Genomic DNA, 23,704 nt, shown 5'->3' on the forward strand with positions numbered 1-23,704 from the left:
AAAAGTAGTTTCTCCTCTAATTTAAGGACCTTATGTGGTGAGGTGCTATGAATTTTTGACGTCTGTATCCATTGCTGACAGCTGGGGCGGCTGGAGGGAGTGATGCTGAGGCCACAGCTGCCGACTGGAAGAAGTGTGACTTGATTGCAAAGATTTTGGCCTCTTGTCCCCAGCAGTCTCTTTCACCAGAGGATTATTATAGAGATATCTGCCCCCAGGTAAATCGTGTTTCTTTTGTCTGTTTGAGGATTATCTGTTTATTTATAGAAAGAGGACTTTAAATGTTCACCTAATATTGAGTTAGGGGCTTTCCCAGTGGCTCAGCGGTAAAGAATATGCCTGTAGTGCTGGAGACGCGGGTTTGATCCCTGGGTGGGGAAGATGCCCTTTTTGAAGGAAGTGGCAACCCACTCTAGTATTCTTGCCTGGAAAATCCTGTCTGTCCATGGTGTTGCAAAGAGTCGGATACAACTTAGTGACTAAACAACAACAACAGTATTGAGTTAGTATAATGTTTATTATTCAGTGAAGGACTTTCTTAATAACATTAAAAACGTGTGGGAGAGACTGATCTGTTAGGATTCCCCGATAGCTCAGTTGGTAAAGAATCCTCTGCACTGCAGGAGACCCCGGTTCAATTCCTGGGTTGAAAAGATTCCCTGGAGAAGGGATAGGCTACCCATTCCAGTATTCTTGGGCTTCCCCTCTGGCTCAGCTGGTAAAGAATCTGCCTGCAGTGTGGGAGACCTGGGTTTAATCCCTGGGTTGGGACAATCCCCTGGAGAAGGGAAAGGCTACCCACTCCAGTATCCTGGCCTAGAGAATTCCATGGACTGTATCAATGGGGTTGCAAACAGTCAGACATGACTGAGTGACTTTCACTTTCATCATTAGTAACTGACTAGCCTGCCCTCAAAACTGGAATATAAAACTAGTTTTGTCATATTTATTATCTTTTCTGTGTTTTTATTTTTTAAAAAATATGTAGTAAATAAAAAAGGTAAATTAGTATGCTGTACAATTTTAAAAAGCACAAAAGAGAAAGCGGAAAAATGTCTCTCTCCTGTCTCTGTACCAGTTTCTTATTTATTTTGCAGAGACAATCTGTGAATAATGTGTATACAATTATATGTGTATGTATTTGTTTTTATATTCTAATTTTTACCCAATGATAATATGCTGCACACACTATTTTTCAGTTTTGCTTTTTTCACTTAACAATGTACTTTGGAGATCATTTCATATTAAGCTGTCTCATTCTTTTTCTTGGGTGCATAGTATTTCATCATATTATGTACCATAATTTATTTAACCAGTTTCCTATTAATGGACATTTAAATTGTTTCTATTGTTTTGCTGTTACAATGCTCCAGTTAATAGGGAAAATTTTTAGAATTGAAATGATTGGCTTAAAAAGTATATTTATTTAAATTTTTGATTGATACATATGGATCTGTTTTCCCACACCGTTGCCTACACAGTGTGTTACAAAACTTTTCTTTTTTTTTCCCCTTTTTTGAATTTTTATTTTTTATTATTATTTATTATTATTTATTACTCTACAATATTGTATTAACAAACTTTTCTTTGTTAATCTGATAGGTGAAAATGTGGAAGGAGTGTTCTTAGTCACCACTCCACATGCTTTTAGATGTAAGATATGCCTTTTGGAGTACAGTGTAAAGAAAGTCATTCAGTTGTTATGCTGGTCTTCACGTTCTCATGGGGAAGCATCAGTTCAGTTCAGTTCAGTTCCTCAGTCGTGTCCGACTCTTTGCGACCCCATGAATCGCAGCACGCCAGGCCTCCCTGTCCATCACCAACTCCCGGAGTTCACTCAGACTCACATCCATCGAGTCAGTGATGCCATCCAGCCATCTCATCCTCTGTCGTCCCCTTCTCCTCCTGCCCCTAATCCCTCCCAGCATCAGGGTCTTTCCCAATGAGTCAGCTCTTCACATCAGGTGGCCAGAGTACTGGAGTTTCAGCTTTAGCATCATTCCTTCCAAAGAAATCCCAGGGCTGATCTCCTTCAGAGTGGACTGGTTGGATCTCCCTGCAGTCCAAGGGACTCTCAAAAGTCTTCTCCAGCAACACAATTCAAAAGCATCAATTCTTCGGTGCTCAGCTTTCTTCACAGTCCAACTCTCACATCCATACATGAACACTGGAAAAACCATCGCCTTGACTAGACGGACCTTTGTTGGCAAAGTAATGTCTCTGCTTTTGAATATGCTATCTATTGAAAGGTTGGTCATAACTTTCCTTCCAAGGAGTAAGCGTCTTTTAATTTCATGGCTGCAGTCACTATCTGCAGTGATTTTGGAGCCCCCCAAAATAAAGTCTGACACTGTTTCCACTGTTTCCCCATCTATTTCCCATGAAGTGGTGGGACCAGATGCCATGATCTTCGTTTTCTGAATGTTGAGCTTTAAGCCAACTTTTTCACTCTCCACTTTCACTTTCATCAAGAGGCTTTTTAGTTCCTCTTGATGATATTTAATGATATTAAATTTAATATAATGATATTTATATTATATTAATGATATTTCTCCCAGCAATCTTGATTCCAGCTTGTGCTTCTTCCAGCCCAGCGTTTCTCATGATGTACTCTGCATAGAAGTTAAATAAGCAGGGTGACAATATACAGCCTTGATGTACTCCTTTTCCTATTTGGAACCAGTCTGTTTTTCCATGTCCAGTTCTGACTGTTGCTTCCTGACCTGCATATAGGTTTCTCAAGAGGCAGATCAGGTGGTCTGGTATTCCCATCTCTTTCAGAATTTTCCACAGTTTATTGTGATCCACACACTCAGAGGCTTTGGCATAGTCAATAACGGAGAAATAGATATTTTTCTGAAACTCTCTTGCTTTTTCCATGATCCACCAGATGTTGGCCATTTGATCTCTGGTTCCTCTGCCTTTTCTAAAACCAGCTTGAACGTCTGGAAGTTCATGGTTCACGTATTGCTAAAGCCTGGCTTGGAGAATTTGGAGCATTACTTTACTAGCGTGTGAGATGAGTGCAATTGTGCGGTAGTTTGAGCATTCTTTGGCATTGCTTTTCTTTGGGATTGGAATGAAAACTGACCTTTTCCAGTCCTGTGGCCACTGCTGAGTTTTCCAAATTTGCTGGCATATTGAGTGCAGCACTTTCACAGCATCATCTTTCAGGATTTGAAATAGCTCAACTGGAATTCCATCACCTCCACTAGCTTTGTTTGTAGTGATGCTTTCCAAGGCCCACTTGACTTCACATTCCAGGATGTCTGGCTCTAGGTGAGTGATCACACCATTGTGATTATCTTGGTTGTGAAGATCTTTTTTGTACAGTTCTTCTGTGTATTCTTGCCACCTCTTCATAATCTCTTCTGCTTCTGTTAGGTCCATACCATTTCTGCCCTTTATCGAGCCCATCTTTGCATGAAATGTTCCCTTGGTATCTCTGATTTTCTTGAAGAGATCTCTAGTCTTTCCCATTCTGTTGTTTGCCTCTATTTCTTTGCATTGATCGCTGAAGAAGGCTTTCTTATCTCTCCTTGCTGTTCTTTGGAACTCTGCATTCAGATGTTTGTATCTTTGCTTTTCTCCTTTGCTTTTCGCTTCTCTTCTTTTCACAGCTATTTGTAAGGCCTCCTCAGACAGCCATTTTGCTGTTTTGCATTTCTTCTCCATGGAGATGGTCTTGATCCCTGTCTCCTGTACAATGTTATGAACCTCCGTCCATAGTTCATCAGGCACTCTATCAGCTCTAGTCCCTTAAATCTATTTCTCACTTCCACTGTATAATCATAAGGGATTTGATTTAGGTCATACCTGAATGGTCTATAGTGGTTTTCCCTACTTTCTTTAAGTCTGAATTTGGCAATAAGGAGTTCATGATCTGAGCCACAGTCAGCTGCTGGTCTTGTTTTTGTTGACTGTATAGAGCTTCTCCATCTTTGGCTGCAAAGAATATAATCAGTCTGATTTCGGTGTAGACCATCTGGTGATGTCCATGTGTAGAGTCTTCTCTTGTGTTGTTGGAAGAGTGAGTTTGCTATGACCAGTGCATTCTCTTGGCAAAACCCTATTAGTCTTTGTCCTGCTTCATTCCGTATTCCAAGGCCAAATTTGCCTGTTACTCCAGGTGTTTCTTGACTTCTACTTTTGCATTCCAGTCCCCTATAATGAAAAGGACATCTTTTTTGGGTGTTAGTTCTAAAAGGTCTTGTAGGTCTTCATAGAACGGTTCAACTTCAGCTTCTTCAGCATTACTGGTTGGGGCATAGACTTGGATTACTGTGATATTGAATGGTTTGCCTTGGAAACGAACAGAGATCATTCTGTCGTTTTTGAGATTGCATCCAAGTACTGCATTTCAGACCCTTTTGTTGACCAGTATGGCTACTCCGTTTCTTCTAAGGGATTCCTGCCTGCAGTAGTAGATATAATGGTCATCTGAGTTAAATTCACCCATTCCAGTCCATTTTAATTAGCTGATTCCTAGAATGTACGTTCACTCTTGCCATCTCCTGTTTGACCACTTCGAATTTGCCTTGATTCATGGACCTGACATTCCAGGTTCCTATGCAATATTGCTCTTTACAGCATCGGACCTTGCTTCTATCACCAGTCACATCCACAGCTGGGTATTGTTTTTGCTTTGGCTCCATCCCTTCATTCTTTCTGGAGTTATTTCTCCACTGATCTCCAGTAGCATATTGGGCACCTACTGACCTGGGGAGTTCCTATTTCAGTATCCTATCATTTTGCCTTTTCATTCTGTTCATTGGGGTTCTCAAGGCAAAAATACTGAAGTGGTTTGCCATTCCCTTTTCCAGTGGACCACATTGTGTCAGATGTCCACCATGCCTGCCTGTCTTGGGTGGCCCCACGGGCATGGCTTAGTTTCATTGAGTTAGACAAGGCTGTGGTCCTAGTGTGATTAGATTGACTAGTTTTCTGTGATTATGGTTTCAGTGTGTCTGCCCTCTGATGCCCTCTTGCAACACCTACCGTCTTACTTGGGTTTCTCTTACCTTGGATGTGGGGTATCTCTTCACGGCTGCTCCAGCAAAGTGCAGCCGCTGCTCCTTACCTTGGACGAGGGGTATCTCCTCACCGCTGCCCCTCCCAACCTTGAACGTGGAATAACTCCTCTAGGCCCTCTGGCGCCCGCGCAGCCACCAGGGAAGCATGCATGGGAAAAAATATCATGATGTAAAATCTTACACTGGAAGATACTAAATAGAAATTATCTTATAGGATAAAGTTATTTGCAATGATGGGTAAACATTTTCTAAAACTAGTAGCTATAATTTTGGCACTTAAGAAAATGAGACAATCAAGTCATAGGTTTTAGTGTTGCTGAGCCTGTTTTTGGCAGCATCACAGGTCACATACAGTTTTGGGACAGTGGATTCTCCTGTCTACAAAACATTTGAGTCACTTTTAAGCCAGGAACAGAATGATCTTTTCTGTTGGGTACTTAGACTCAAATATGAGATATCAGTGGTTGGTTTGTTTGGTTTTTGTTTTTTAAGTTTATTTTTTGAGAATAAAGTAGACCCTTGGTCAGATCTGACAGGCTCTTCAGATTCTGAATATATTTATATGCCTTGACCCCATAATTGCTATTTATCATAGCAAATTTGGGAGAAAATCTGAATATCTGGAAATAATATTTTTGAGGAATTTATAACAATATGAGGAAGTTTCAGCAATACACAAAACTGAATATTAAGTATGGTCTCAGTTGAAAAGAGGAAAGAATTATACAGGGAACATATTGGAAAAAATAAACCAAAAGTGTTTATAGTAATTTGGAATTTAATTTTTTTTGTTAAAAATTATTCTCCAGATTTTCTACAAATAACACATATTTTATAAATCTGATAAAATTGTTTAAAAAAACATAGCTCCTTCAGTTCTCATACCCTTTGGTGCTGGGTTGTTAACTTAATTAAAAAAAAACCAAACAGTTCTGTTGGATCAGTGTTACTGCAGTGAATTTATTTTTTGGTGTAAAGAAATTAATGTGAAATGTGTTCTTTTCTTAGTTGTTGCTTCTTACAAAGAGCCTGGTATTTACCTTAGGGAATTTTTCTTTTAGATTTTGGATTTATTTCACTTTCAAGATAAATTGGCAGCACGACAATTTCAGAGAGTTGCCACCACAACCTTTATAACTATGTCAAGAGAACAGCCACAGTTGGCAGCCAAGTACTTACTTCAGCCCGTGTTAGCTCCTCTTCATCGATGTTTAAATACAGCAGGTAAACAAGGAAGTCTGGTGGTTTGGGGTCCCTCTAAAGGACCTTCTTCCGTGTTTTGGATTTAAGTGACTTAAGTCTATGTAGTTCAGTGTCTTTAGTTTTGTTTTTTTCTCCTCAACTTTTTATTTTGAAAAATCTACTTCATGGAAGTTCTAAGAAGAATACGTTGTCTCATCCCTGTATACTTCACATAATTAACATTTTGGCATGTTCACTTTCTCTTTCTCTCTTCCTATACATATACATATTTTTTTTCCTGAAGCATTTGAGAATTAGTTGCAGACATCCTCTAATATATAGACTTTATTCAGATTTCTTATTTGTCTGAAGAATTTCCTTTATATCTGTTTTTTTAAAATTACATTGCATTTACTTGTTACATTAATTCTTTAATGTAGAACAGATCCCTAATGGTCTTTCGCTCTGACACTTTTGAAGCCCAGGTTATAGACAGTTCTTCAGTTTGTATTTGTCTAATTGTTCCCTCATGATTAGATCCAGGTTAAACATTTTGGCAGGAATACTGTATACGATTTTATTTTTCAGTCCATCAGATTATGGACACATGTCATCAGTTTATTCCATTAGTGAAGTTAAATGTGATTATTTGATTAAGGTGGTAGCAACCAGATTTCTCCACTGTAAAAATACCTTCCTCCCTTTTAAATTAATAATAATCTATGGGATGGTCGACATATGAGACAGTGTGAATATCCTGTCTCCAAACAGTCCTTCATACTGTGGTTTGGTATCCCCTGATAATTTTTGCCAGTAAAATGGTGACGTTCTTTTTTTTTTTTTTTAATTGTTTCTATTTTGTTAGTTGATATTCTTCTGTAAGGAAGAGCTTTTCTTTTCTCCTTGGCTCATCTCTTTAAAAACAGATTCAGTGGATGACTGAATATTCCTATATTCATTTTGATGCTCAGATTTTCCCAGATTTGGCCAGAGAGTTTAAGTGTGTTTGTTTTTTATTTTTAATTGGCAGATAATTACTTTACAGTGTTGTGTTGGTTTCTACCCTACAACAGGAATCAGTCATAACTGTATATATACCTCCCCTCCCTCTTGAGCCTCCCTCCCTTGTGTTTTAATGTCTTTTAACCACTTCCCTCTGTATATTTTCATGGTTAATTGAGGTTAGTGCTAGGATACAGAGTATCATTTCAGCATTTTTAGTGAGTTTTTAAAAAAAACAAAACCTTTCCATAATAGTATTTTCTGAGGTTAAAAATAAAGAGAAAAATTGATGTGTGGTTAAGCCCAGTTCAGTTCTGGGTAGACTTTGTATGGAAGTCATTTATAGTATAAATGTTTCTGAATCTGTGTAGAGGGGTTTAAGTTCAGTTCAGTTGCTCAGTTGTGTCCAACTCTTTGCAACCCCATGGACTGCAGCACGCCAGGCCTCCCTGTCCATCACCAACTCCTGGAGTTTACTCAGACTCATGTCCATTGAGTCGGTGATGCCATCCAAACATCTCATCCTCTGTCGTTGCCTTCTCCTCCCGCCTTCAGTCTTTCCCAGCATCAGGGTCTTTTCAAATGAGTCAGTTCTTTGCATTAGATGGCCAAAATACTGGAGTTTCAGCTTAAGCATCAGTCCTTCCAGTGAATATTCAGTGGGTGAGCATAAAGAAAGCCTAATTCTTGTGCTTGTAAAGCTTCACCAAATTGAGCTTTGGTGAAGTGAAACTTGTGATTATTCAAACATCATAAACATGATATTTGAATAAATAATTAAAATTCCTTTATGTATTTAATAGAAATCTAGTCTGGGATTAGTGTATTCCTCAAAAAATGAAGTATTATTTCTATTGGCACTCATCATCAAGGCCTAGGACTTCATTTATATCTAATTTCATGTGAGAGCATACCTCATTCCTAATCTATTTATCTTGCCTGTGACCGACCAGGTATTTCCTTTAGTCTGGAGCAGTTGTTCTCAGTGTGTGGTCCCAAGAGCAGAAGCATCAGCATCACCTGGGAATTTATAAGAAATAACAACTTTCTGGGCTCTGCCTCAGACCTACAGAGTTAGAAACTCTGATGTTGTGCCCAGCACTGTTTCAACTGGCCCACTAGGTAATTCAAGTGCGTGTTCCGGTTTGAGCCCTGGGCTGGGGCACTAGGGCTTCCCAGGTAGTGCAGTGGTAAAGATTCTGCCTGGAGTGCAGGAGACCTGGCTTCAGTCCCTGGGTTGGAAAGATCCCCTGTGGAAGGAAATGGCAACCCACTCAGTATTCTTGCCTGGAGAATTCCATGGACAGAGGAGCCTAGCAGGCTGTATAGTCCACGGGGTCGCAAGAGTCAGACGTGACTGAGTGACTGACACTACTGCTAGAGCACAATGCTTGGGAGGCCTAGCTGTGGGTCAGTCCAGTTGTGGGTCAGTTATTTTTGTCCTGGGCCTTATTCATTCATTCAAAGAATATTTATTGGGCATCTCTTCACCAGGCATTCTCATGCGTTAGGTTACATCTGTAATGCCAGCTACATGTTTTGCATATAACATCTGTTGATAACAAAAAGGACTGAGTTAGAATATGACTGATCTTTTACGTAAACCCCATCATTGCCACTGGAAAAACAATCTAACGCATACGCTTTCTTACTTGTTTTTCATATTGCAGCACATTTTTTAGGGATATGTAGCAAGTATGATGAATTACCATATTTTATCAATTCCAAGATGCACTTTTTTTTCACATAAAAAAAACTTTATTTTGGGAATCTCTTTCACATTGTAGTAACTCTAATATCTAGATGCATCTCACTATCATTGTTGGCCAGGTAGCAACTGTGGTATTGTTTATGTCTGCAAGTGAGTGTTAAAACTTGTAGAATGGATGTCAGTGACTTTGAAGAAAATTGTGATGACAGTAATAAAACCAAGGGCTCTTGAGGATATCACATCACTGCACTCTGTGGCTCAGAGGTCAATATATTATGGCACAACACAGATACGAAAAATGTTTCAGAAGAGTTGGACACTAATTAATGTGAAGTTTTAATTCTTTATCATGTTTATTCCAATTATTTAGCTTTTATCAGGAATGATAGGGACTTCCCCTGGTGGTCCAGTGGCTAGGGCTCCATGCCTCCATTGTAGGGGGCACAGGTTCAATCTCTGGGCAGGGAACTAAGATCCTGTATGCTATGCAGAATAGCAAAGAAAAAAAAGAACGATATATAACAAAACTGTGTAAAATAAATCTAATCTAAGTTCTCTTAATTTTTTTTAAAAAAAGCTCTGTTTTAAAAGTTCAGCTTTTAAATTTTTATATTTTTAAAATTTAAATTAAAAATTTTTAAATTAAAAAAATTTAAATTTTATAGGGAAATTTTCAAATACATTTACAGAGAATAGTATAATGAACATCTGTGTACCAGTAACCTAGATACAACTATTGGTTCTGCCATTTTCATTAATTTAATCTCCAACTTCCCATTCATTAATTTAGAATTAGAATTCTAAGTGATAATGTTTCATAGGTTACTTGGAAATGCTTTTTTTTCCCCTTTCTTATTGATGCATAAAGTAACAATGCATGTTTGTAATCAGTGAAACAGTCTGTGAAATATTGTATTTGAATGGTGCTGTATTATAACCATGTTGATTTTCTAATTTTAGCTGTTAACTTCCCAAACTTTCTAGTAAAGCATTTTTCCTTAGGCTCATTGAGATACTGAGCATGAGTAATTTTGTTTTTTGTCCTTTAGAGATTCTAGAGAGTGACATGGTGCCAGGAACCATTTTGGTGACAGAAGAACAACTTGGCAGATGTATTGAGGATATATATAAGGTTGGTAACTTAAGTCACTAATATTTTTAGTTAATATTTGTAGTTAGTCTTTTAAAATAATTTTGCCTTTTAAACTGATTCTTCAAGATTGGAATTACTAATCTTAAATTCCAAACCATCAAAATCTTTTAACTTTGAAAAGTGGAAACTATAAGCTGTTAATTTTATCATTTACTTTGAATCTTAAGCAGTTCAGATTCTCTTAAGTGCATATGCCAGTGATGAAAGCATATCCTTAGAAGAAATTGACAAAGGTATTTGCAATACTGTAGGCTTCCTAAACATGTATGATAATATTGAATCTACTTTATAATTTTTGATAGAATCATCATCATGAAGAAGTAAGTTTGAGTAAATGAGTTATGGAAATGACTTCTTAAATATACAGTAAAAGTGAAAAAATATTTATACAAATTATATGTTCTCTATGATTATAATCTTAAATATATATGAAATACATATTTTTGACAAAAATGAAATCCATTACTGTTAGGCCCAGATGGCATTGGGGTAAATACTCTTCTTTAAAGTTTATTTCAATGCATTTATAATGATATCATACTATTAAAAACATTTACAAGAGTAAATAGCTTTCAGAATTATATTTCATGTAAAAAGGTAAAGCTGCATTGGGAATATTGTTTGGCAGTTCCTTAAAAAGTTAAACGTGGAATTATCATCAGTTCAGTTCAATTCAGTCACTCAGTCATGTCCGACTCTTTGTGACCTCGTGTACTGCAGCACGCCAGGCCTCCCTGTCCATCACCAATTCCCGGAGTTTACTCAAACTCATGTCCTTCGAGTTGGTGATGCCATCCAGCCATCTGATCCTCTGTTGTCCCCTTCTCCTCCAGCCTCCAATCCCTCCCAGCATCAGGGTCTTTTCCTATGAGTCAACTCTTTGCATGAGGTGGCCAAAGTATTGGAGTTTCAGCTTCAACATCAGTCCTTCCAACAAACATCCAGGGCTGATCTCATTTAGGATGGACTGGCTGGATCTCCTTGCAGTCCAAGGGACTCTCAAGAGTCTTGTCCAACACCACAGTTCAAAAGCATCAATTCTTTGGTGCTCAGCTTTCTTCACAGTCCAACTCTCACATCCATACATGACCACTGGAAAAACCATAGCCTTGACTAGACGGACCTTTGTTGGCAAAGTAATGTCTCTGCTTTTGAATATGCTGTTTGGGTTGGTCATAACTTTCCTTCCGAGCAGTAAGCGTCTTTTAATTTCATGGCTGCAGTCACCATCTGCAGTAATTTTGGAGCCCCAAAAAGTAAAGTTAGCCACTGTTTCCACTGTTTCCCCATCTGTTTGCCATGAAGTGATGGGACCGGATGCCATGATCTTAGTTTTCTGAATGTTGAGCTTTAGGCCAACTTTTTCACTCTCCTCTTTCACTTTCATCAAGAGGCTCTTTAGTTCTTCTTCACTTCCTGCCATAAGGGTGGTGTCATCTGCATATCTGAGGTTATTGATATTTCTCCCGGCAATCTTGATTCCAGCTTGTGCTTCCTCCAGCGTTTCTCATGATGTACTCTGCATATAAGTTAAATAAGCAGGGTGACAATACACAGCCTTGACGTACTCCTTTTCCTATAATTGAGTTATTTGTCTCTTTAAAATGTTTTTAGAATAAATTTTTTTTATAAAACAGCCTTATTGAAATATACTTTACAGATCAAAAAGTAATGTTTTAAGTATATGATTCAGTGATTTTTCAGTAATTTTACAGAGTTGTGAGACTCTTATCACAGTGCAGTTTTAACATTTCTATCACCCCAGAAAGATCCTTAGTGCCTATGTATAGTCACTTTTTGTTCCACCTCTAATCCCTAACAACCACTAATCTGCTCTATATCTCTTTGGATTTGCCTTTTGTGAATATTTTATATGAGGGAATCATGCAACATGTGTTCTTTTGTGACTGGCTTCTTTTTCTCTCTTAGCATTGTGTTTCTGTGGTTCATCCAGGTTGTTGGCATGAGTTAGCATTTTGGCCCTTTTTATTGTAAGTAAAATATTTAATCTTATGAATATCTAACATACTCTATTTGTCATCAATTGATGGTCTTTTGCATTAGAGTAAATCTTTTTTTTAGACAACTTTATGAGATATATTTTACATAATATACATTTACCCATTTACAAATCACTGGCCTTTTAGAATATTCACAGATATGTGCAGCTGTCATCACAGTCAACTTTAGGACATTTGTTACCTCAGAAGAAATCTACACCACTTCCCACATCCCAGCCCTAGGCAGCCACTAATCTACTTTCTGTCTAATATAGATTAGCCTGTTCTGAACACTGCATATAAATGGAATCATACAGTATGTAGTCTTTTGTGATTACCTTCTTGCTTCCCTGATAGCCTAGTTGGTAAAGAATCCCCCTTCAATTCAGGAGACCCTGGTTCAATTCCTGGGTTGGGAAGATCTGCTGGAGAAGGGACAGGCTGCCTGCTCCGGCATGCTGGCCTGGAGAATTTCATGGACTGTATAGTCCATAGCATCACAAAGAGTCGGACACAACTCAGTAACTTTCACTTTCACTTAAAATGATGCTTTAAAGGTTCATCTCTGTTATAGCATGAAGCAGTACTTCACTCCTTTTCATTGCTGAATAGTATTCTGTTGTAGGTTGTACCTTATTTTGTTTATCCATTCACCGTTTGGTGGACATTTGGGTTATTTCTACATTTTGGCTATTATGAATAATGCTGCTCTGGACATTCATGCATAAGTTATTGTGTGTCATACATTTTTATTTCTCATCCCTGGAAGTGGAATTGCTGTATCATATGGTAATCCTGTGTTTTAATCATTTGAGGTACTGTCAGATCATTTTCCAAAGTGTCTGTACCATTTTACATTGCTCCCAGCAGTGTATAAGGGTATAAAGTTAATCTTAGGTCATGTTGTTTCAGATAAGAAGGCAGATGTGGACTTCCCTGGTGGTCCAGTGGTTAGGACTCTGTACTTCCAGTGTAGGGGGCTCAGGTTCAATCCCTGGTCGGGGAGCTATGATCCCAAATGCCATGTGGCATGGCCAAAAAAACCCAAAGGGAAGGCAGATGCTTCTGGTTTGGTTAGGTTTATGCTTTATGTATGATACTAATAAATTGGTAGATATAAATGCATGCTGCTTAAACATTCCAAACTCATTCTCTGTAACAGTCACTTTTCCTAAAGTTTGATGTTTACTAACCTTTTATTAAATTTTGCTGTTGAAAAAAATAGTGTATAACCTTCATAACGTTGACCTGGCACACAAGTACAGAATTAAATTGTTCATGGATAAAACAAGACATGATTTAGTGGCTATAATACTGTTTGTTTTTATTTAATGCCTCATTTAGAGACTTATGAAAAGGAAGTTCTTATATCCTGTTCTACCTGTTAGTAGGCAAGTACTTTTCAGATAACATGAAGACAAGAAATTATACAGAACAGTCTAGAAAGCAAAAGTTCTGAATTAAAGAACAAGGCCCAAATAACTTTTAGAAAGATTATCTTCAGTTATATTCCAGCTAAGAAGTACTGTGATGAAAAATAGTAAAATAGCCAGGTGTGGAATGTTAGAAAGACTTGAAAGTGCTGGTAGGGATAGGACTAATTTTGACTAAACTTTGGTACAAACTCCTCCTCACAGTGTTCAGTGGAAGTCAACAAATTGCTTTTGAAGAAAAAGAAAGCAAGACAACTTCTTTCTGGCAAGTGAATTGGCCTCTAAAAATCAAAGAGATGGAGAAATAGTGAGTCCTGTCCATTTCTCCTGTTCTTGCCCCCCATGAGGGGGGAAAATCCCCTCATAGTGAACAGTTGAGTGAAGTAAAAACTTCCTGAAGAGACAGGCAAAACATTAGTTTGCTGTAGACACTTGATTATGCACAAGGACTGGGACCGTCTTGAAAGCAGGAAGGGGTACAGAAGGGTAATTATTCCCTCTACAAGGTTTTGACAGCTCAGCTGCAGAGGGAAAACAGAGGAAATGTGTATGTTGGAGGAAAATGGTAAACATGGGGTAAAATTGAGCAACAAAGAGTATGTTGTCTTTATTAACTTTCTGCTAATACTAAATTATAGAGTACAGCTCAAAGGCAGGAAACAAGGAAAACATCTGGGGTGGTTGAATTGATCCAGCAACTCACTCGGAAACAAGAGAGGGTACAAGAGGGTGTTTTAATTTTAGAGAGGCATTTGGGAATGTTTCCAGCTCTGGTGTTTGCTCTCTTTCTGTCTTTTTAACAGACTAATTGAGATGGCACTCACATACCACACAATTTACCCATTTACATGCTTGATTCAGTTTTTTTGGTACATTTACAGTGTTGTGCAGCCATCACCACAATCTGAGTTTAGAATATTTTTATGCCCCTAAAGAATTCCATATCTATTAGCTGCTATCTCCCATTCTCCTTGCTTTGCCCCTAACCCTAGGTGATCACTAATCTACTTTCTATTTCTATAGATTTGCCTATTCTGGATATTTTATGTAAATGAAATTATATAATATGTCGTCTTTTGTAGTTGACTCTTCAGTGTTTGATGGCTTTTTAAAAATATTTTTTTGGCTTTGATTTATGTTTCCCTCATGGCTAATGAGGCATACATACTTGCATGGTGGCTCAGTGGTAAAGAATCTGCCTGCAATGTAGGAGACACAGGTGCAGTCCCTGGGTTGGAAAGATCCCCTGGAGAAGGAAATGGCTTCTCATTCCAGTATTCTTGCCTGGGACGTCCTGTGGACAAAGGAGCCTGGAAGGTTATAGTCCATGGGGTCACAAAAAGAATCAGACCCGACTTAGCAACTAAATAACAACAACGTGGCTAATGATGTTGAACAGCCTGTCATGTGCTTACTGGCCATTTGCATGTCTTCCTTGGAGAAATTTCTAAGAGCCTTTGCCTATTTTTATATTGGGTTATTATCTTTTTGTTATTGGTGGATTGTGGAGTGGGACTCACTGTCACCAGCAGCTTTTTCTGAAGAAATCCTCCTCATCAGTCACTTCTCGGTCTCCACACCTTTGATCTTTCCTTCCCTCTTTCCGAATGAGGAGTTTTTATAGTCTTGATTGCATCAAAGTCTGATGTCTTACTTTGGAGTTTTAAGTCCATTTTATCTTGTTGCTTTACTTGACATTTCGAATTTAACATCCCATGTCACCTGTGTTATGACAGATGTCCAACTGGCTGCTCTCTTAGTCTTACTCAGAGTTCCTCAGTCCTCAGAGCCAGTTTCATCTCTGCTTTATAAGCAGTCCTGATCAGACTGTTTATCTTTTAAAGACCACAGCAGAATTAGAAATAACAGAAGTTAGACTGACTAAGACACAGGGACAACAGCATAGAAGATCAAGAAAGGAGACACAAAAATATACCCCCAAAGGGTATATAATCAGTTGAAAAACAAAGTATTTTGTGTTCACTGTACTTTGTTTAAGAAGGCAAGAGTTACACATAATTCATCTTAGATATAATTCCTTCCAAAATTGTTAGAATGTAAATACATTTTGGTATTTAAAGGAATCAGCTACCAGCTCTCTGAATGAAAATTTTATGGCAGGAACAATGACAAGGGAAGGCCTTCTTGTACTCGCATCCTTCACATACGGCACGGGCTGGAGCCGGGTGACCCTTGTGGGCCAGGGGGAAAGTTCTTAGCAGGACAGGTAGTATATATACAGGTGCTGGGCGAACTGAAGTGAAAACTTGGCGTAGCCACTTGTACTTGTTCTGCATAAATAACTGTCATCATTTCTATGTGTGTGCTTTATTTCTGGTAAAATTAAGCTAAAAAAGGTATATGCCTCTCAAATAGCTTTTAGTTCAGTGGCATTCCTTTCTGTCTCCTGCCTCTGAGTGTCTGGAGCCTGATCTCTAGAATGTTTATATTCTTTTGTCCTCCCTGGTATGAAAGGGATTCATTCGTGTATTTTTCTTTACCTACAGAGGTGAAGAGCGGCCCAGATGGCATGGAGATTGGTTCTGGGTAGGACAGGATAGAAGAATTCCAGTTCTGGGAACTCCCTGGGATTCCGTGGTTAAAACTCCACTCCCAATGCAGGGGGCCTGGTTTGATACCTGACAGGGAAACTAAGATCTCATGCTGTGTGGCACAGCCAAAAAAAGAATTCCAGTTCTTTCTGATAAGCACATTTCTTGCGTTTAAAAGAACTGGCCAGAATCCAATACTGGAGGTGGAGGGATGTTGCCTCTCTTTATTCCTCACTGTGCTTGCCCAAGACTCCCTAATGGCAGAATAAGTTTTAGGATTGGAAAGGCTAGAAAGGACCTAGTTTATTTTCTACATTCTCATTTCCATTTTATCTCTCTGTTTCCAGGTTTAGGAAATCTTGACTTTAATTATCCAAGTCTTTGTCCCACCCCACCCCTGCATCTAATCTTAATGAATTTTTAATGAAAGATTGACCAGTTTATTCCTCCTTCTGAATTTTTAATGATTTGTGTGAAGTAAATTAGAATATTACAATCTTAGAGCTGGAAGGAATTTTAGAAATTATTTAGTGTAATCCTTTTTTTTTCTTAATAGTCTTTATGTTGTAGAGCAGTTTTAGGTTCACAGAAAGATGGAGTGAAAAGTATAGAGTTCCCATGTATCCCCTGCCCCTACATGTGCAAAGCTGCCCCCAGTGTCAACATCCTATACCGGATGGTGTATTTGTCATGGTGGATGAACTGATATTGACATGTCAATATCACCCTAAGTCCATAGTTTACATTAAGGTTCACCTTTGATGTGGTACATTCTTTGGGTTTGACAAATTAATCCCTCCTTTTACAGTAAAGGTAACAAAATCCAAAAGATTGTGAAGTGACTTGTCCCAAACCATACGAGTGAGTGGCAGAGCTGGTCCCGGGACCAATGTTTCCTTCTCTCTTTCTCTCTTACTCTTTCTTTGTTTAGAAAGACAATATTTGCACAAGGTACGAATTTAATAAGTGCCAAAGGCTCTGCAGTGAGACATTAGTCTCCCTTTCACCTGTGGACGCTCCCTAAAGGCAGTCATTCTTTCTGGATGTTTCCGTCTCCTGTTGAACTGTAACCTTGAATAACATGCAGAGGACTGGAAAAAAAAAAATCCTTCAAGGATGTGGGAGATTCAAACAGTAAATTTTTTAAATGCTGCAGTTCAGATTCTGTGGTATAATGTAGTGAAAAGCACTTGGCTTTTTGAGTCAAATGGACTTAAGATTGGAATTTGGCTCCAGGGTTGACTATCTAGGTGATGTTAGGTCACTTAAATTTGACACTTGGGTTGCCTACTGGATGAATAAAGTAACTTTTGGTAGGCTCATTATATTCTATAATAGGTGCTCAAAAAACATCAGTTCCTTTTTGGTTCAGGGAAACTTTTTTTAAAAGACTATTTTATGCATTATGCTCTGAAAGCATGAACAGTGCAAAGTACTATATTAAGTAACTTGCTTGGTTCTTCTGCTTCTTACAAGTCTTAATTAAACTCAGTAAGTGCATTAGAAATTCTGGAACACTACTAATCAAAAGGATCACTGGGATGTTTTAGAAGCCAGCATTTGACTAGTTTAATCTTTAACAGGGGTAAAATCGAGTTCCAGCCTGTACTGAATTTCAGTGTTAGGATTTAGTCAGCTTGATTCTGAATAGCCTCATCATATTTGTATTTCCATACACGTACATCTCTGCAGAAGATAAGGCCATAAATTAAGAAAACCGTTCCATTTACAGTAGCAGCAACAATAATAAAATATTTAGGACTAAATTTAACATTTGCACATGGCTGTAAATTTTACAAAATATTTTAACATGAATTATCTTAATCAGTGCTTATGCTAAAAGCTTAATGCCTACATTATACATGAGGAAACTGGGACCTGGAGAGGTTTAAATGTGTTCACTTACTGTGTAGATTTGAGCAACTATATAGGTGGCTGAAACAAAGTTCACACCCATGTTTCCTTTTTTTTTTCAATTAAAGTTTTTACTGAATTTGTTACAATATTGCTTCTGTTTTATGTTTTTTTGGGGGGGTTGTGGCCATAAGACATGTAGGATCTTAGTTTTCCAACCAGGGATTGAACCCACACCCCCTGCATTGGAAGCTTGGAGTCTAAACCAGTGGACTACCAGATGCTCTTTCAGTGCTTCCCGGTGCTTTTGCAGCTACTCTGCAGGGGTGTCTAAGGGATGTGTTTAACAATATGATGGAAGTCTATGAAATGAGCACATGAGGGCTGCTTTCTGTTTTGTTTTGCTTTGAAACAGAAACACATATTTATTCTTAATACTTTTGACTGTTTGTTTCCTCCTAGTTTTTCCTTTCTTTTTAGATTCAGATTTCCAGTCAATCGTTCCAGAGAAATTCAGCCCTCCAGACATGAAGCTAGATGCTGAACAAGTCAATAGAATAAAATCAAACTTCCTATTCAATCTGCTCTTCCTTCCATGGCTGAAGTTCTGTGATGCTGTTTAGTTAATTTGCATTGACTAATAATTTCTAGATGCTGCAGCTTTTGTTTAAAGAAAAAATGAAAATAGAGAGGGCATTGTAACTTTCCCACAAAAATACAACTTTTGAGAAAGTAAACAGTATCCAGTCTACTTTGTTCACTCTGATTCAGTCAATCAGATGCCAAAAAATTTACCAAGTACCTACTGAATGCCACTCTGCTCAGTTTACAAGTAGGGAAATGATTAAGAATCAGCTGCTACCTTCAAGGAGCTCCCAATCAAGCAAAGAAAGAGTTACAGTAGAGTGTGATTTACAGTTAAGAGCACCCAGAAACATGCCTCTCTTACTTGTCAGAGCAGTAGTCCTCTAGATTTAGATGAAGGATTGTGAGGCTTAACCACAGACGCCTCTTCCCAGGGCTGGATCTGTAATAGTAGGCCAAGATGCATTCCTAAATGGATGTGGAAATCCCCAAAAAGGAACGAGGAAATCCCAAGGCTGCCAGTGGGGTCATTGGTACCCATCTGTCTCCTTGTCTAATCTTTTCTGAGCTGTTTTGGTTTTACTAGATACATACTGGTCTCTTATTTTGCCCCTGTGTCTTGTCCTGTGCACTTATACTGAAACTGAAAAAGTCACAAGTTGTTATAGAAATTCCACTTTTCTTCAAAGCACCATTTTTCACTTATTCTCAGAGAGGCTTTTTCATACCAAATAATTAAAAAGATACCTTAAGAGTCTGTCTCTCCCATCTCTGCTTTAGCTTTCCCATCTCTTGGTATTTTGTTTGGTGATCCCTAGTTGTACAGATACCTTAAGTACCCTTGAGGTACCAGGAAACCTTTCAGCTAAACAGGATTTCATCTTTAGAGTATTAACTTCAGAACTGATGGAACAGAGAGCATGTGAGGAAAGGTTAGAAATTTATTATATCTTAGGCAAGTGTTTCAAGAGTCAGTGTTTCAAATATTTGGGGGTAGGGAGGAATGGTCCATTTTTTTCAACTAGTCTTACTGCTCAGTGGCTGGGGTACCAGAAAAGTATAGACCACCATGAGCAAACTTGCAGTCCAGTCAGAGAATGCTAGATAAGATAGAGAAGAGTTTTAAAGTGTGATTAAACCAACCTCTTTATTTTTCTGAATCTGCCTGCAATGCAGGAGACTCGTGTTTGATCCCTGGGTCAGGAAGATCCTCTGGAGAAGGGAATGGGAGTCCACTCCAGTATTCTTGCCTAGAGAATCCCATGGACAGAGGAGCCTGACAGGTTACAGTCTGTGGAATCGCAAAGAGTCGGGCATGACTGAGTGACTAACATTACTACTACTACTACTTTATTTTTCAGATAAGGAAACTAAGATTCAGAGAAGTCAATTGATTCATGTTAAATCTCTCAACAGGTCAGTGGAAGTATTTACAAGCAATCCTATGTGTAACACACCTGATAGTTTTACTGCTAAAAAAAGGAAACTTCCAAATGATGTGGAACATCTTTATCACAGGAAGAAATAAGATAACAAGTATTAGATTGTGTTTCAGAACTTGAATCCCCATCCCACTTTGCCTCCTAGTGAGCAGGGAAGACTGTGCCCTAGAAAGAGACTGCATATAAGCATAGTCCAAGGAAATTCCACAACATTTGGGTATTAGAGCACAGAGGTAGGGCAGTCACATCCTCCCCTTGGTTGGGCAGGAACAACTTACCTATTGTGTTTTTGTTGCTTCTTCAGTTGGTATTGTCACCAGCCTAGTGTGCACGCGATTAGGAGGAAAACCGGCCCCAACAGTTTTTTCCATCTGTGGTGTGATTTCATTGCGAGGGTTTTTTCCCCCTAGTGCATTTGGTCCTTGTCAGTGCTGGCACCAAGAGATCGCTTTGCAGCATTGGCTGAATCAGCCCAGCCTTCCGTGTCCCTTTGTGGTTCACTGAATTCTGGATACAAGTCAGGGTTGTGGAACATCCACATTAAGGGGAAAGTGACCAGATTTCACTTTGGGAGCGTAAATGGAAGGTAATGTTAGATGCCAGGTGCAGACCACACTGTTAACCTGCATGTGAGGCAAGACATTGGAAGCAGGGGGCTGTCCTTGGAAGAGACTGGCTACATTGTGGCCCTGGAGATTTATGGCAACCTTGATAGAAAGGGGCTATATAAGTTTCTTAGTAGAAGGAAGAGGAGGCCACACAGAGGTGCTGTCCATGGTGCCACTGGGAGCTTCAGACCTACTTTGCAGAGGTTGCAGAAACAGGGCCATTAATAGCATAACAAGCTGGGATCCACTGATTCTGAGGGGCTCCAGCAGGGATAAAGTTGGTATGGGTTAGGGATTGAAGAAAGAAAAATATTATGCACAAGAGATCAGTATTGAGAGGCCATGGGGTATATGCTTTGCTCTTTTTTTTTTTTTTTTACTGTGATAAAACACACATAACATAAAATTATACATTTTACATTAAAATGTATAATTCAGTGGCATTCACAGTGTTGCACAGCCATCATCACCACTGGCTAGTTCCAGAACTTTTTCATCATCCCAAATGTAAACCCCATACCCATTAAGCATTTGGTTCCCACTTCTCCCTCCCTTCAACCCTGGGAGCTGCTAATCTGTTTTCTGTCTCTAGGTTGTGCATGGCTTTTATGTTAGACAGATGTGGGTTCATCCTGGCCCTGCCATTTCCTAACAGTCTGCCTTTGCCCACCTAACTTCGCTTCTCTGAGCCTCAGTTTTCCACGGTTTTAGAATAAGAATAAAATGCTTAACTTGCAAGACTCTTGTGAGGATTGATTATATGTTAAATATTTAGCTGAATACCTGGTTCATTCTTGAGGAGACATGCAATAAATGGTTGTTGCTGATTGCTTAATAAAAGCGGTAACAGTTGGGTGCCTTTAAATTGTATACTGCTGTGTTTCAACTGCTTATTCACCAAAAATTCAGGTAACACAACTTAATCATCTATTCGTACAGGTGCTAAAGTAGGAAACTTGACTTCTGCCTTCCAGGCTAGTTGAAGAGGTCAGAGATAACTGTATATGCAAGGACCGATTATATGTTACAAGCTCTAAAATGCTTCTGGAATTTATAGAAGAAAAGTCATTGATGGTGATTATTTGCTTAATGGTTATTTGAATTAGAGAATGAATGAATGGACTGTTGAACAATGAACTAATAGAGCAGGCCTATGGAAGAGGTAGAACTTAAGCTGGATCAATTTCATAAGTACCACTGCCTGTCTTTCATCTGTAAAATGCTGTCTGATCATTAGGATGCAGAGCAATTGTAGGGTGGATTTAAAAAAAAAAACAGATTTTGATGATTGTTTTAGATGATCAGTCCAAAATTTTTGGAAAATAGATATACTTCCAGTAAGGACATTTAAAGAGAAGTAAATTGGAGCTCAGTCCAAGGAAGAATTTTAACTGAATGAATGTTGAAAGGGAGGTGACAATCCTGTTTGTATCAAGCAGAAGTCATTCAAGTTCTTTGAATGCTCATAGAAAAAGCTAATTGATCAGTTTGAGCCAAAGGAGACTTTCAGTCTTTCTACTTTGAAAAAATTTTTTTTCTCTGTTCTTATCTGTGGACTTAATGGTTTATTAGTTGGTGACTTGATAAGAGTTACTCTTAATTTCTCCCTCTTTTCACATGGTCTTCCCCTCATCACTCTCTGTCCTTTTAAACTTGTTTTTCTTCCTAGCATTTTCACTACCTGATATTTTATATTTGTTTAGTTTCTGTCCTCTCGCTAGAATGAAGCAGATAATTTGTTTCCCACTATATCCTTAGAACCACGAATATGTCTCACAAAATTGGCACTCAGTAAACATGTGCTCCACCTTTATGTAAAAATGGATAACATTTTCATTTGTATAAGTTAACTACAGTTTTTTCTGTTCCTTCTAAGAAAATATAGAAAAGTATTAGAAGAGAATTTAAGCATTGGAGGAATTTATCAACAACAGCATACCCTCTGAGAGATGTGCTTGATATGAATTCATGTTAAAGTTTGAAGTGCTTTGGCCCAGTAAATAATACAGATTTAGCTTCATTTGTTTTTTAGTTTTTTGTGTTGAAGATGCTGGTAAGGAAGGATGGCTCCACAGGGATTACCTCTGGGAACACACAATCCAGAGCCAAACAATAGGCCCTTACGTTATCTGGGGGATCTCCTTTTTTACCTCCTGTAATTTGTGATATCATAATTAGGCCTGCATATTATTTCTGAACACTGCCATACAATGTACCTCATTTAGCTGGGCTTATGGAGATTAGATCATGCACAGGAAGCTGGCTCCTTCGTTATCAGGCTCCACAGAGGAGTTGGGAGGCTTAAGGAGTATGAAAAATTAGGGTTGATTTAAAGGGACAGGGTTCTCTGGAAAAGCACAGAGATTTTTCCAGCTTGTGCCTCCTTGACCTTTAGTTTCCCATCATTGATTTCCACCTCACTCCTCTTTGTGTTAATTAGGGCCTCTTCTAAGTTTTCCTTTCTTCACCCTTTAAGATAGGTCTGCTTGTAGAGAGCAGACATGCAGACACCTTGGAGGAAGCGGAAGGCGAGACAAATTGGGAGAGCAGGATTGACATATATGTACTACCGTGTGTAAAGTAGCTAGTGGGAAGCTGCTGTATGGCACAGGGAATCTCAGCTGGAATGTATGCAAACGTAGAGTTGATTCACTTGTACAGCAGAAACTAGCACAATATTGTAAACCAATTATACTAAAAAAAAAAATAGGTCTGCTAATACAGACTTTGTGAGATTGTTATAATTTCAATGAGCCAGCTCTTTAAAAGAATCTAACCTGGTACCTGGAAGATAAAAATCCTAGCATAGTTCCTGGAACACATATGTGTGCTCCATTGTCAAGTGTGTAATCATCGTCAGAGCCTCTTTTTTCTTCTTTTATTATTATTACAGTTGACACCATCAGGTTTTAGTTAATTTATTAGAATAGAATTAAGTACATTTTAAAATCCTATTATGCTTGATTGGAGTTTTGAATAGCATTTTAGCACGTTGTAAGGTATTTTAAATTATCCACCTTGAATAATAACAACAGTATTATTGTTTTAACTCATTTTATTCTTCCTGTTAGATCACAAGCAATGAAAGAGAACAATTTTTCTTCACCTTGATATTCAGAGTAGTGCAGTGCCTAGAACAGTAGTTTGAT

General features: G+C 38.4%; 1 protein-coding gene across 9 annotated transcripts in view; it reads left to right on the forward strand.

Annotated features, from left to right (window-relative positions):
• TANGO6 (transport and golgi organization 6 homolog) overlaps positions 1–23,704 on the forward strand; it is a 184,559-nt gene that overhangs the window by 20,050 nt on the left and 140,805 nt on the right. For 4 of the 9 annotated variants that reach the window (XM_086351439.1, XM_086351441.1, XM_086351446.1 and 1 more), the window contains exons 5-7: positions 82–218; positions 6,095–6,257; positions 9,978–10,060. In XM_086351439.1, the coding sequence (XP_086207565.1) occupies positions 82–218; positions 6,095–6,257; positions 9,978–10,060 (383 nt within the window). The remainder of the gene's footprint in view (positions 1–81; positions 219–6,094; positions 6,258–9,977; positions 10,061–23,704) is intronic. The other 5 variants (XM_086351442.1, XM_086351445.1, XM_086351447.1 and 2 more) reach the window with 2 other exon arrangements.

The sequence above is a fragment of the Bos grunniens genome, chromosome 18 (genome assembly GCF_055505025.1).
Source record: "Bos grunniens cultivar Pamir isolate PY7600 chromosome 18, Bosgru_T2T1.0, whole genome shotgun sequence".
Lineage (NCBI taxonomy): Eukaryota > Metazoa > Chordata > Mammalia > Artiodactyla > Bovidae > Bos > Bos grunniens.